This window comes from Protopterus annectens, chromosome 7.part0, assembly GCF_019279795.1.
Source record: "Protopterus annectens isolate FY-2018-M chromosome 7.part0, PAN1.0, whole genome shotgun sequence".
NCBI classification, from domain to species: domain Eukaryota; kingdom Metazoa; phylum Chordata; order Ceratodontiformes; family Protopteridae; genus Protopterus; species Protopterus annectens.
The window spans coordinates 728,934,234-728,948,089 of record NC_056739.1 but is presented as its reverse complement, the minus strand read 5'-3'; the positions used below and the strand labels follow the sequence as shown (position 1 = coordinate 728,948,089).

Sequence of the window (13,856 nt, the reverse complement as noted above, 5' to 3'; positions counted from 1 at the left end):
GCTTAACGTTCCTGATTGGTCTGGTTGCTATTCGAGGCATCTACCAGAAAAAGACTACAAGCCTGCAGACCCTCGCATCATCTGTTACAAGACTGTGGATCACCAAATAGGCCGTGGCCTGCTTCTCTTCTTGGGATTGGTGCTAACATTTTGCTTCTGGTGAGAGAAGAAGGAAAGGAGTATTGTATCTCAACAGAGTAAAGCTGTGTTGAGAATAGCATTAGTAGCAGTCAGGCAGCAGCCATTTATGCGACTCCCTTCTTTTCATCATTTTTGACAAGCTAATTCTTTATTTTTCAGCAAGTACTGCTTGATTTCTTTCTAACTTCAGAATATTTGCCTAAATACTTCATCCTTAAATTTTCAGGGTCTACGTATTAGTTTCCCCTCAAGTGTTTGTCAGTGCTCTGTATAGACTCAAACACGTTGGGTGACATTTTTCCTGTAAAAGGAATATATAAGGAAACAGCTCCAGTACTTAGTAATAATGACCATCCCTCCTTGAATGTCTAAAGGTCAGTTCCCTGTGCTTTCTCCTATTAACCTGGTGAACTTGGGAATACTGAGGCAGTATAGCAACTGCCTCATGTATACAGACAACCCTCTTCTCTTACCTCCCAACACTCAGACTTGTGAGACATGCACTTATATATCCAAATTGGAAGCTATGCACTCTCAATCTAAGACTGGAATAACTTGTCAAGAGGAGAAGGTCAACACCTGCACCACACCACATGCAATACATAGCCCTCCAGAACACCAACCATCACAGCTCTCACATAAAAACACAAACTACACACCCACCTTTGTGGAGGCTCTCAGTAGAAATTTACCCAAACAGCAGAGACTTCCAAGGCAGAAACACACTTGATTACCACAACATAGCACAAACCGCAGGACACATAGCTCACCTACACAGTGTGCCCCTCAACCTAAACCCCTAAGGCAAAATAGCTTGCCCAATACACTAATCATAGGTGACTCAATAGTGAAGCACACTGATGTCCCATTCACTGGGTTGAATAAGGTAACAGTCAGTTCTGTCTGTCAGGTGCCACAATCCGACACATAACACATGCACTCAGGTCTCTCCACAACAAGTACAAGTATGACTCTGTCACTGTCCATGTGGGTGTGAATGACCTGAGATGCACCTCCCTGGATTACATGAAAAGAGACACGGAGGAGCTCTCGGAATATGTGGCCCAGGCAGGTATGACCCTAGCCCTGAGCAGCATCCTACCATCACCCAGAATGATATCGTAGTACAAGCAGAAAGTGATTTACTTCAACAATTGTCTAAGTTTCTGGTGTCATTCTAAGTGGATCCAGTATCTGTCTGCTTGGGATGACATGATTGACAAGCCTCGATGCTTTGCCAGAGATGGCCTGCATCTGTCACCCCTGGGTTTCTGGATAATGGCTAAGGCTCTTGCCAACCCTATAGTGCCTTTTTTAGGCGATGTTCCAAAGACCAAATTACCACCATAACAGCTATAAATAAATTCAGTCTGAGGGTCATGCTGCTCAATGCTAGAACTCTAAATCTCAAGATGCACTTGCTCGAAGCACTTTTCAAAATGGAGCACATCGACATTTGTGCTGTAATGGAGACCTGGTTTAAAGCAGCAGAAAGCACCCCTGTGCTACCTGGCTATAACTCATTCCACACCTTTCAGCCCCAGAAACCGAAGCTCCAAAGGCGGCGGTGTCTCCATATTCATAAAGGATATGCACACCACCAGACTAGTAGCCCAGCATAATACATTTGAGATACTTCAGGTACAACTAACATTGTGTAAGACGGCAATTCAGGTCATAGCCTGCTATAGGTCCCTAACCATGTCCCAAGACTCTCACTCCATGTTCCTAAGCACCTTAGAAACTATTAGGGTCCAACCCAAAGCTGTCATACTAGGTGACTTCAACTACCCCTTCATCAATTGAGAAAACTACTCATGCACCAATACACTGGTCCAACGCTTCCTGGAATTCATCAATTCCAGTGCCCTGGACCAGCTCATTCTTACCCCCACTAGAAGAGGCAACATTCTTGACCTAGTTATTACTAACATGGACAATCATTGCTCTACACCAATAGTCAATTCCTCCCTGGTTAGATCTGACTACAAACTAATCACCATGGAAATCCACATCTCACCCACACCCCTGGCAAATGTAACCACCATGAAAAACTTCTCTAAAGCTAAATTTGGGCTCCATGTCAATGGAAAATGGATGCATGACTGCCAAATTATACACCAGTGCACTGTACAAGCATGTACATAAATACATATAGCCATACCCAATAGAACCAAGATGCTCTCTTTCAAAAAAAAGGAAGCCAATCTGGTGGTACCTGCCATTAATAAACTCTACAACAGAGGGAAGAAACTGTTGCAGAAAAATGTGAACTACCATGATTGGAAAAAATCCCTTATTAGCCACAATAAAAAGTTGAGATCCCTCCTCAAAACCTCTAAAGCCAGCTATGAAGGCAGAATTGTGGCAGACACTAAAAACAACCACAAAGCCTTCTACAGTTATATGAAGAATCTCCACTGCAGTACCCAGGTTTGCACTGGGTTACTGCACAATGGTACCTCCTATACTCAGCCAATAGATATTGCCAACATACTGACCGACAGATTCAGTACCAACATCATCTTTCTCCCCCGCCCAAAGGACCAATCCCAATATCGGAGGAATGGCTTGGCAGGTCTGAAGCTGAACTCTGTATGTTACACATGTGAGACTGTGTGTGTGTGTGTGTGTGTGTGTGTGTGTGTGTGTGTGTGTGTGTGTGTGTGTGTGTGTGTGTGTGTGTGTCTGTGTTTGTTGTCTGTATAATGTAGAACAGGTGAGTCTAAGAAAAAATCTTACCCAATATCCCTCAGGTCAATTTTGCCTTCTTTCTTCTTCTCCCTCCATCTTTCTTTATTGATTTTAATATAAATAACACACTAAATTAAAGTCAGATGTATTTTGCTAAATATCCAAATGACTTGCCAATACAAAACAACACAGAGAGTGATGTCTGTGGGATTTAAACCCAGTTTTTCACTCCTAAATTACTTCTAGTAAACACTATACTGAATCTCATCACAGTGTCATCTTTAATGTACATGAACTGACCAAATATTGTTTCAAGATATTAACATAAAGTATAAAACCTGGCTTAATGGAATATAACTTCTTCTTGATTCAGTTTTCTGCAAGATTAATTTCTAACACTGTAACATTTGACCCCTGAACCCTTATGAATCACTTAATGTCCTTGAACGCTGAGCGATTAGTAGGAGAACACCCCACACTGCAGTTCATTACACAGAGTACAACTGCTAAGCTACACTCTGAAGTCATTCAAGTCAAACATATTATGAGCTCAATATTAAGGAAGTCATTAAAACTATTTTCTGAAACACTTTTCACATAAGATGACACCACAATGAAAAAAACATATGCTCAGTGAAATTTAGAATTTGTAACTTCCAGGAAGTAAGGAAGTAATTTATTCTTACCTTCGCCCAGAGTGATTGCCTGAATGACTTCAGAAGGCTTGCTTGCTCCGCGGGAGGTATAGGCCTTCACATGAAAGCTGTAACTTGTTGAAGGCTCTAAATCCGTTACTAATTGCTGAAAAGTATTTTTGCTCACTGCCTCCTGGTACTCCATTTCAACAGGATCTGAAAAGCAGTCAGAATTTTAAGGTTCCTTCTGTGTTTATAAAATGTCTTGTAATGCTCACTTAACAACAACAGCTATGTGTTTTTAACCTAAAACACTCACCTTCAGTAAGAGGAATAATGGCAAACCATTGGACCAAATGCTATCAAGGCACTGTTCAGAGAAATCAAATGACTGAATTGGCACACCTTTGTTTTCAGACAACAGAATTAATGGAAAGTTGTTTTTGTAGGGCAGCAAACCCTCCTACACCTACCCCAGAAGCCCTCCTACCTACACTGAAATTCCATAATCCCAATCAAGAAGGTACACCCTTAATATTACAGCTACAAAATCACAGAATCTCAGAATTAAGTGTCATGGGTTAAAGGTATACTGGGGGCTTGCCACCCCAAAAAAAACATTCATTACATTTGTTTGTTGAATATGGTAATAAGCCATTTCACCCAATGCAGGTTAGTGAAATCTGTTTACTCATGTGGCTTTTATACTGCTACCAGTTGCTGAAATAGTGCTGCAGTACATGGACATTTGTCTGTCAAGGCACACTAATTTCACTGTCTTCTTAATAGTATGCATTTTGATAACAGAGTGTGCTACTAGCCTTGTAAATAAAGATAAATTCTCTTTAACTAAAAATTCATAGAATGTCTTTATAAATTCTGTTAAAAATATATAGTAAACTACTTTACCGTTTTTTTATACCAAATCCGCATCTTATGTGCAAGAAAAAGAAGATGAAGTGAGTATTGATAAAATGTTGGAAAGCACTTCCTTATGAAATGCCTTATTATCCATCAAACATGTCGGAAAATCAACACAACATGTGTTCATGAAATGAACTTCACCATAAGTGAATCACTGATAACATATTTGCATATTTGATTAGAGCACAAGTGGATCCCCCTACACTCAGTGTCTGGTATAATCACATTCTTAAATTCATTTTCAAGGAAAAAAAATAATAATAAATAACAGTTATAAATAATAGTTTTACAAAACAAATACTTGATCATTTTCACCGATTCCTACTTGCTAAGATAACAAACTCACAATTTTGGTAAAGCAGCCCAGCTATGTAAGAAAAGAACTGTTGCTGAATTCATAGGATCATAGGAGTTACAAGACATCTGAGCCATGACAGCTTTGTTGCTTTAACAGCACCCACCCCTAGGGCTCGCCTCTCCATTTATGGAGGACCAAGCAAGATTTACCAGTGCATCTCCTTCTTAAGGGCAAACAGTATATCATGTTACTTAAAGAAAAGGAGGATCTTGTTCCAGAGAAAGGTTGGCACTCATATTACTTAAAGAGAAAGAGGAGCTTGTTCCAGAGAAAGGCTGGTGCTCATATTACTTAAAGAGGAAGAGGAGCTTGTTCCAGAGAAAGGATGGTGCTCATATTACTTAAAGAGGAAGACGAGCTTGTTCCAGAGAAAGGCTGGTGCTCATATTACTTAAAGAGGAAGAGGAGCTTGTTCCAGAGAAAGGTTGGTGCTCATGTTACTTAAAGAGGAAGAGGATCTTGTTCCAGAGAAAGTTTGGTGCTCATGTTACTTAAAGAGGAAGAGGATCTTGTTCCAGAGAAAGTTTGGTGCTCATGTTACTTAAAGAGGAGGAGCTTGTTCCAGAGAAAGGCTGGTGCTCATATTACTTAAAGAGGAAGAGGAGCTTGTTCCAGAAAAAGGGTGGTGCTCATGTTACTTAAAGAGGAGGAGCTTGTTCCAGAAAAAGGTTGGTGCTCATGTTACTTAAAGAGGAGGAGCTTGTTCCAGAGAAGGGTAGGTGCTGCAACACAAATCTGTCCCTCCTCCTTGTCTTATTTATCTGCAGGATTAGAATGAGATTTCCGGCCCTAGTGTAAACTGGACTGTTTATTATGGTGTTATACAAATTCAAATATATACCATGAATATGTAAGGTTCACTTATCTGACAGAAACTGTGCATTTATTCTGCTTGCACCATCTCTGCAGATTTCAGAGTATACCTTACTTTTTTGACCACCATGGTTCCTTTATAATTTACACATGCATGCTTGGATTGCATTATGATTTTTTTCTTCCTTCCCTTTCAACACTTTGTTCCAATCATCAGCAACTTTCTTTGTCATGAAAGACTCTCTCACATGTTTAAAGTCCACCTCTCCCTATAATGATTCACACTTCATGAGTATTTCCTTTTCTGAGAAACATTTCGTCAGTAATTCTAATGAAAATGTTGTGCCAGGTAAAACACAGATACATACTCCACAATCACAATGGGATAATGAGCATATTAAGGTCTTTACATTGTTTTTTTCCAAAGGTCTGTGGTGCAAATATCATCATATCTGATTTATTTTGATGAAGCTTCTTAACTTGATGGTACTCGACTCACATCCCACAAAAATGACCATAATATTCCAGATAAGGATTTAGCAGGTCTTTTCTCAGTGGTATAACCAGCCTCTTATTTGCTGTCAGTAAAATGCTTTCCTGTGACTCATAACATTTTTGAATGTTCTCTTATAATTATCTCCTAATACTCTTTAATTGATTCAGAATATTTTACTAATTGTTTTTTAACATTTTACTCCCTGGCATACATCTGAACTATCCTGATTTTCCAGATTATCCAGATTTTTATTGTATATCTTTAGTCTATTCCTTAAAAAATGTGCTTTTCTGGTCAATCATTGAGGTTTGAAGTCACTAAATAATGATGTGCATTTGAGTTTCAAATTTTGTATCCTTCAGAAAATGCATGCTTGTGTAAAGCCAGTTATTCTATCAAATTTCTAAGTGTATAAGAGCAATGTTTAAAGTCTGTTGCTGATTTTGGGCCTTTGTCCCCTCATCATTTCTGGCTTTATCCATACTTCTTGTGCTAAGAAGTTGAGAAATATGCTGTCCAGGCATCTTACTCCACTTGTTTTGTCAGATGGGATGACACCTTCTAGCCAAACAGATTAGAACCTTTCAATTTCATCTTCAGCTTCATTTTGAATGTGTCAGTTTTGTCCCTGTTGCCACAAACCCTGTTCATAGCTTCCTTTGTTTCATGTGTCAGATTACAGCATTGCTTGAAGTCAAATCTTACTTGTCATACTGCTGAATGCCTTACAGTTTTATTAATTCCTTCCTCATTCTGGTTTCCTGCTTTTCTTCAAGTCCTTTTGTAAATTTCTACCTAATTTTGGAAAATATACTTTTCATTTTAAACAGTCTGCACTGCCAACTGCTAAGTTAAAAAGAAGTCAAACTCCAGTAATAACAGTGATATATACACCTTACCACTCAGCCTGCTTTCTTGTTAATAACAAAATCTTGTATTGAATCTGCCAGCTTAGGAAATCACTATGAGTATGCTGACTTTTTTCAATTCTTTTCCATTAGTCTGGAAGCCTTAAGTAAACACAGATAAACCATACCACTATGGCCAGTATTGGTGAGCAACACACCAATGAATCCACCAAACTGGTTACAACAGTCTTCAGTCATATCAGTTTATACTACATGAGATCTCACTAGCTTGTGAGAGGTAGGACTACAGGAAACAGGAGTTCAAGATATCCACAGATACTTCTCTTCAGTAGTAACACTACTAAATTCTTCAAATGTACATGCAAAGGTGCTACCAATGCAAACCACTATAATAATCTTTCATATGTACTACCATGAAACAGCTATAATGAGTGCAATCAAAGTAACTGAAGGCTCTCAAACTCATGTCCTCCTTCAGATAACAGATTATCCTGTCCATAGTTTGCATAACCATTACACAGTACACAATTTCCCATTCCCCTCACCACACATACCTGCATGTACAGACAGATGCACACACACACACACACACACACACACACACACACACACACACACACACACACACATTATTTGCATATATGTATATATCTATATCTATATATCTATATCTATATCTATATATATATATATATATATATATATATATATATATATATATATATATATATATATCTGTAACTATCTATACGAAATATAGATAGATAGATATAGAGATATATCTGCATCTATATGGGTCTACTCACTTTTGTTAAATAGCCCATGCATCAACCTCAGAAACATCGATCACAAAAGGTTGACAACATCAACAAGTTATCAAGCATGCACCGAGAAAGAACCTCAGCACATGTAATTTGCATACAAAATACAAATAACATTGTTTCTGTGTAGTGGGGGAAGCCCAACTACACCCCCACACCCCCTGCTAATTATATATATTATCTACAAAAATCAGACAATCCCCCGGGAAAAGGAATATTCCCCTACCCAGGGATTGTCAGTCTCACACACCTGTCAACCATCTGCATATATAAATCAAATGCAGGCGATTTAACAGATGTTGACAAACCTGCATTTAGACTAAATTCAGGACTCCACAAGCACCAGCACCAAGCATATTAGAGATTCTTCTTCTTCTTCTTTCGGCTTTTCCCGGTTAGGGGTCGCCACAGCGGATCACCTTGTCCGCACATTGAATGGCAGTGGAGTTTTACAGTGTCGAGTTGCCAGCCCGGCACCCAACCTTCCACAGAAGGCACACTCACACGCACACCTAGGGCCAATTTAGAGTGTCCAATCCACCTACAGCATGTCTTTGGGATGTGGGAGGAAACCGGAGCACCCGGAGGAAACCCATGCGACCACAGGGAGGACATGCAGACTCCGCACAGAAGGCACCCCAGCCGAGGATCGAACCGGAGAACTTCTTGCTGTAAGGCGGCAATGCTAACCACTGCACCACCGTGGCCGCCCTCCCAAGCATATTAGAGATTACAACTTTTATTCCTGACACCAGGCTCAAAAACAAAAACAGCCAGGTTTTGGCCCTACAGCCTCCTTCAGCATATCTGCCACAATTTAAACTATGAGACTTTTATCATCAGAATATCTATCACCTGATTAACATTTACTAATGAACTATGATGTTCATAGAATTAGAATAACATCTAAACCAAATGGTAAAAAGTAACATAAACAAGTCACTTATTAAAATCTCCAAAAAGACCTAGCAAGCCTAGTGGTATAATATCTTAAACTTCCTGTGGTAAAGAACCATGGGATATATGCAAATTACTCTTTAAGACCATGCCACCTTTCCAGCTATATGACTTCTGAATTTCTGTGACTTCTTTTTTTTACTTTTTTACGTTTTTACTGATATATGCAGATCAATAAAACCAAGCCCCACTGGCTGTAAACATGCCACGTTTTACCCTTTTTCTTTGGTCATCAGTACAGCATAAGTGGATTGTTTGAACATACTTTATAAACACAGAATCTCAAAAAAAAAAAAAAAAGCCTGTTGTCCATAACATTAGCATGACTGCAAAATATCCCAAATAACATGCAAACCAAGAGGTAAAAAGAACACACAGTTTCATAAATTAGTACTAAGCTAACTGCCTTTGCGAGCCATTTTAAGCCTAGCCAATTATCCCGTGTGAGACTCAAACCCTGCACGTTGTGTTTGTAAGGCAAACACCTTAACCATTAGGCCACTCTCCCAATCTCGCCACATAGTAAACCCAAGAAGAAGGAGAGTGAAATTTTAAGCTTTGCTGGAACATATCTGAGAAAGACATTCCAAATTTTGGTCAGAGCCATTATCCAGTGACAAATTAAATGAGTTTTGTTTGTTTATTTTTATGCTATCTGGCTATTCTGTTAGAGCAAAGGAAAGATATCCAGCTGCTGTGACCCAGGTTTGATTTGCAAGAGGAGAATTACTGACCAGAGAATAATCCTTTTTTAAAGTAGTCTTTCCTCAGAAGTAACACACGATACAGACCATAGGTGAGTCCAGGATGCCCAGCAGGTGTACATCAGACAGGGAAGACATCAGCAAATCAAGTGTGGCAGTGTACACATATACAACTATTTCTATGAGAAACACTGCATTTGTGGTACTTCTTGGGTTGACATGGGTGAGACAGTAAAATGAGAAAAGAACAGACTCCTTCTTACAGCATATGAGATGTCAGATGGGATTGTGCTCTATTACTACTCTTTTGAAGCAATGTGACTTATCAGGGTTTTGAGGTGAGTTCCCCCCTCTCCCACTAACATATGTGGCAGGTTATAAAACAAGTGACAGGAAAGAAAGGGATGATGGGGGTGAATAATGATCACCAGCATGTGTGGTTAGTTAGAATTACGGAGGTTATAAATTAAAAAAAAATCAAATACATATATGCACACGTGCATACATAAATAAAATCTGAAGTCTTAATAATGATTCTGATGCCTTAATAGTACTGTTAAATGACTTGGGGGGATCACAATGGCATCACTATGGAAACACAATTTAACACACTGAAATTTATCCAGGTGCTTAAAGACTAAATGTTGTGAGTAATGTTAAGTAACGTAAGTATGGAAATATAAACAAAGCAGTACAATGCACATATTAATCAAATGAGGACAATTCTCAAACTAGTTAAAATATAAATTTAATAATTTAGGGTAGTAAAACAAATATAGCTAGTGTGCTGTATACAAAATGCAATGGACCATATGAGACTTTATGACTTCTAAAAAACATTCAGCTTTGTGAACTCCCAGTGTCAATGATGTTCCAGGCGTTGACACCATGGTATATTGATGAAAGAATCCCCTAGAACAACCAGTAGTGCTATAGTGGTTGAGTGGAGAAGTGGGCCTCATGGGAAGGTACCAGCAGAATTTTCAAGAAAAGACCACCCACCTATGCAACAGAACTGAGCAATAGACAACTACAAAAATGTAACAACTATCTTTGAATTAAAGTTCAAATGGCAGATGAGTCTTACCAGCAGTTTTTCTGATGTGTAGCACATAACCAATGATTTCTTGTGTGTTCTTCCTTGGTTCGGTCCACGAAACTTCAATGGCAGTTGCAGAGTCTGTTACAGCTTTCACATTCTGAGGTGGACCAGGCAAACCATCTACCCATAAAACAGTCAGGCGTGCACTTGCCTGGGTGGAACCAGCACTGTTTTCTGCAATACACTGGTAAATAGCTTCGTCCTCCTGGCTAATCCCATATATTGTGAGAGTGCTACGGCAGAAACAAGGATTAGGATAAAGAGAATTGTTTAATACTGTCTGTCTTCTTCATGTAGTATTTATTCCTTGTATAACAGTAGTGGGTTTTACAGTAATATATTATATATATATCTGATGCAATTCCACCTGTACAAGCTAAATGCAAACAACCTACTACTAAGTACTGACGTTTAAATAGCTATTTAAAATGCAGTTTCCTGAATATACCCTTGTCAGTACAATACGTGAAAATATTTGTTTCCTTTGTCAAGGAAAGTTAACTATAAGCAGATTACTCTCAGTCGTTTATATACTGTTAATAGTGAGATATAAATATGGTCATTAGTCTGTACAGAACAAATATATATATATATATATATATATATATATATATATATATATATATATATACTTTTTTCTTAAGCACTCTAACATCACTGCTCTATATACATTTTTTGTGCCTACTGTATGAAGCCTGCCCTGAAGACAGTCAGACAGTCACCACTTAAATACAAGCTCTGTTCTACAGTGAACCACAGAGTTAACAACATACAAAACATAGTAAGACATTCAGCACAGAGTCCTGTGGTCCATATAAACCAAACTGTGAACTTTATAGTTTAATCTCAGATGACACAAGCATCTGACAGCTGCAGCAAGTTGTACCACAAATCAGCAGTGACACCATGAGAAAAGTTTTCAAAGTACAACTGAACAACGTATCAATTACACGTACATTATACAATGACCTCTGGTAACTGTAGTACATTCGCTGTGGTACGTCATTCATCTTTGTAAGCAAATGAAAACACGTACTACTCAATAATCCTATAGAATTCGCCAAAAGCAGATTTAGGAGTGCAGCTCAGAACACATAATGCCTGTAAGAAAACTATGTTCTGTAAAATGGTGTACTAAGTATAGAAGCGAACGTAAAAGCCAGCTGAACAAAAACTACATATAATCTCAATGGTACAGAAAGATGCAAACTCAACATTGTAACATTCAGTATTATCTGCATCTGAACATGATATTCAGAAAATACAGTACTGTAATGTACAGCACAATCTGAACCTGCTAATAAGTAACACTGGGGAAATTTAGTACTGTAAAATACAGTAAGATCTGTATCTACTACTACATAATGTTCAGTGCATTTAGCACTACAAGGTATAGTGTTACCTGTATCTTCCAGTAAATAACATTTGGTATGCTAAGTATTGTAAGGCACAATATTATCTGTATCTATTACTACATAATGTTGAGTACACTTAGTACTGCCTATTATCTGTATCTACTAACACATAACACTGGGGACATTTAGTACTGTAATGTGTAATATGATCTGTACCTCCTGGTACATAATGTTTACTACTTTCAGTACTCCGGAGTACAGTATTACCTGTATCTACTAGTACATAATGTTCAATACATTCAGTACCTTAACATATAGCATTATTTGTATCAACTAATGCATAATGGTTAGTACATTCAGTACTGTAACGTATAGCATTATTTGTTTCTACTTTTATATAAGATTTAAAAGTGTAAGATGATGTATTATCTGAATCTTCTAGTAAGAGTTTTTTTTTTTCATTCTTTTGAGTTTTGATAGTTTGTGATTAATGTTTTGCCATACGCTGTATATATATATATATATATATATATATATATATATATATATATATATATATATATACTAAGAAATGAACTATACAAACATGTACATAAATGCATGGAACTAGCCATATCCACCAGAACCAAGACACTCTCCTCCAAAAAAGGAAGCCAATCTGGTGGTCCCCTGCCATTAATAAACTCTATAACAGAAAGAAGAAACTGTTGCAGAAAAAGGTGAAGTCCCAAGACTGGAAAAACTCGCTTATTAGCCACAACAAAAAGTTGAGATCCCTCATCAAAACCTCTAAAGCCAGCTATGAAGGCCGAATTGCGGCAGACACTAAAAACAACCACAAAACCTTCTATAGTTATATCAAGAATCTCCACAGCAATACCCAGGTTTGCTATAAGTTACTGCACAATGGTACCTCCTATACTCAGCAAATAGATATTGTCAACATACTGGCCGACAGATTCAGTGCCAACATCATCGCTCTCCCCCGCCCAAAGGACCAATCCCAATACCTGAGGAATGCCAGGCACCCAGCATTACTGCAGCACAGGTTAAAGCTGCATTGTCCAAGGCCAAGAATACAGCTTCTATGGGACCTGACAATATTCCTGGCTGTGTTCTACATGAACTACAGAGTGAACTGGCACCACACCTGTGTGCCCTGTTCAATCACAGCCTCACCTTGGGCTTTGTCCCTACAGAATGGTGCACTGCTGCAGTAATCCCTCTCCATAAAGGGAGAGTGACTACAGACGCTGGGAATTATCACGCCATTAGCCTGATGAGTCTGATATGTAAGGCTATGGAGCACATCATCTTGGACCTAATTAATAAGGATATAGGGAATCTCCAAACTCTAGATCCCATGCAATTTGGTTTTGTGAAAGGTAGATCATGTGTGCTCAACCTGGTTGACTTCTTTGAGTCAGTCACCCGAGCTGTGGATGAGGGCAAGGCAGTTCATACAGCCTACCTCAATCTGGCCAAGGCCTTTGATACCACTCTCCACTCATGAATTACTGGTAAACTCACCAAACTAGGCATCAACCCCTATATCACTAGGTGCTTTGCAAATTGGCTCACAGATAGAACCCACAGTGTGAAAGTAGCGGACTCCAAGTCAGACTGCTGACCAGTCATGAGTGGAGTCCCACAGGGATTGGTCCTGGGTCCTCTCCTGTTTGGCATCTACTTCTCAGAAGTTCAGGCCAACACGGAGGGACTCTGGCTGACCAAGTTCACAGATGACTGCAAGCTGGGAGCCATTATTAACTCCCCAAGTGATGTAGACATTCTACAGAAAGGTCTCACTGAAACCAATTACTGGTGTCGAAACCATGGCCTTAAGCTTAATGCCAAAACATGCGTTGTCATCCCCTTTGGGAAAAACTCAGTTACCACTAATTGCCACATTGATGGGAGCCAATTGAACTCTGAAGGCGTTATAAGAGATCAGGGGACACAGGTTGATGCCACCACATTGCCAATG

At 38.9% G+C, this 13,856-nt stretch overlaps 1 protein-coding gene across 1 annotated transcript in view; it reads right to left on the bottom strand.

Annotated features, from left to right (window-relative positions):
• LOC122806083 (immunoglobulin superfamily DCC subclass member 3-like) overlaps positions 1 to 13,856 on the bottom strand; it is a 1,389,320-nt gene that overhangs the window by 141,846 nt on the left and 1,233,618 nt on the right. Inside the window, exons 8-9 of the mRNA XM_044076321.1 lie at positions 10,500 to 10,747; positions 3,522 to 3,686 (exon numbers count right to left, since the gene is read on the bottom strand). Of these exons, the coding sequence (XP_043932256.1) occupies positions 3,522 to 3,686; positions 10,500 to 10,747 (413 nt within the window). The remainder of the gene's footprint in view (positions 1 to 3,521; positions 3,687 to 10,499; positions 10,748 to 13,856) is intronic.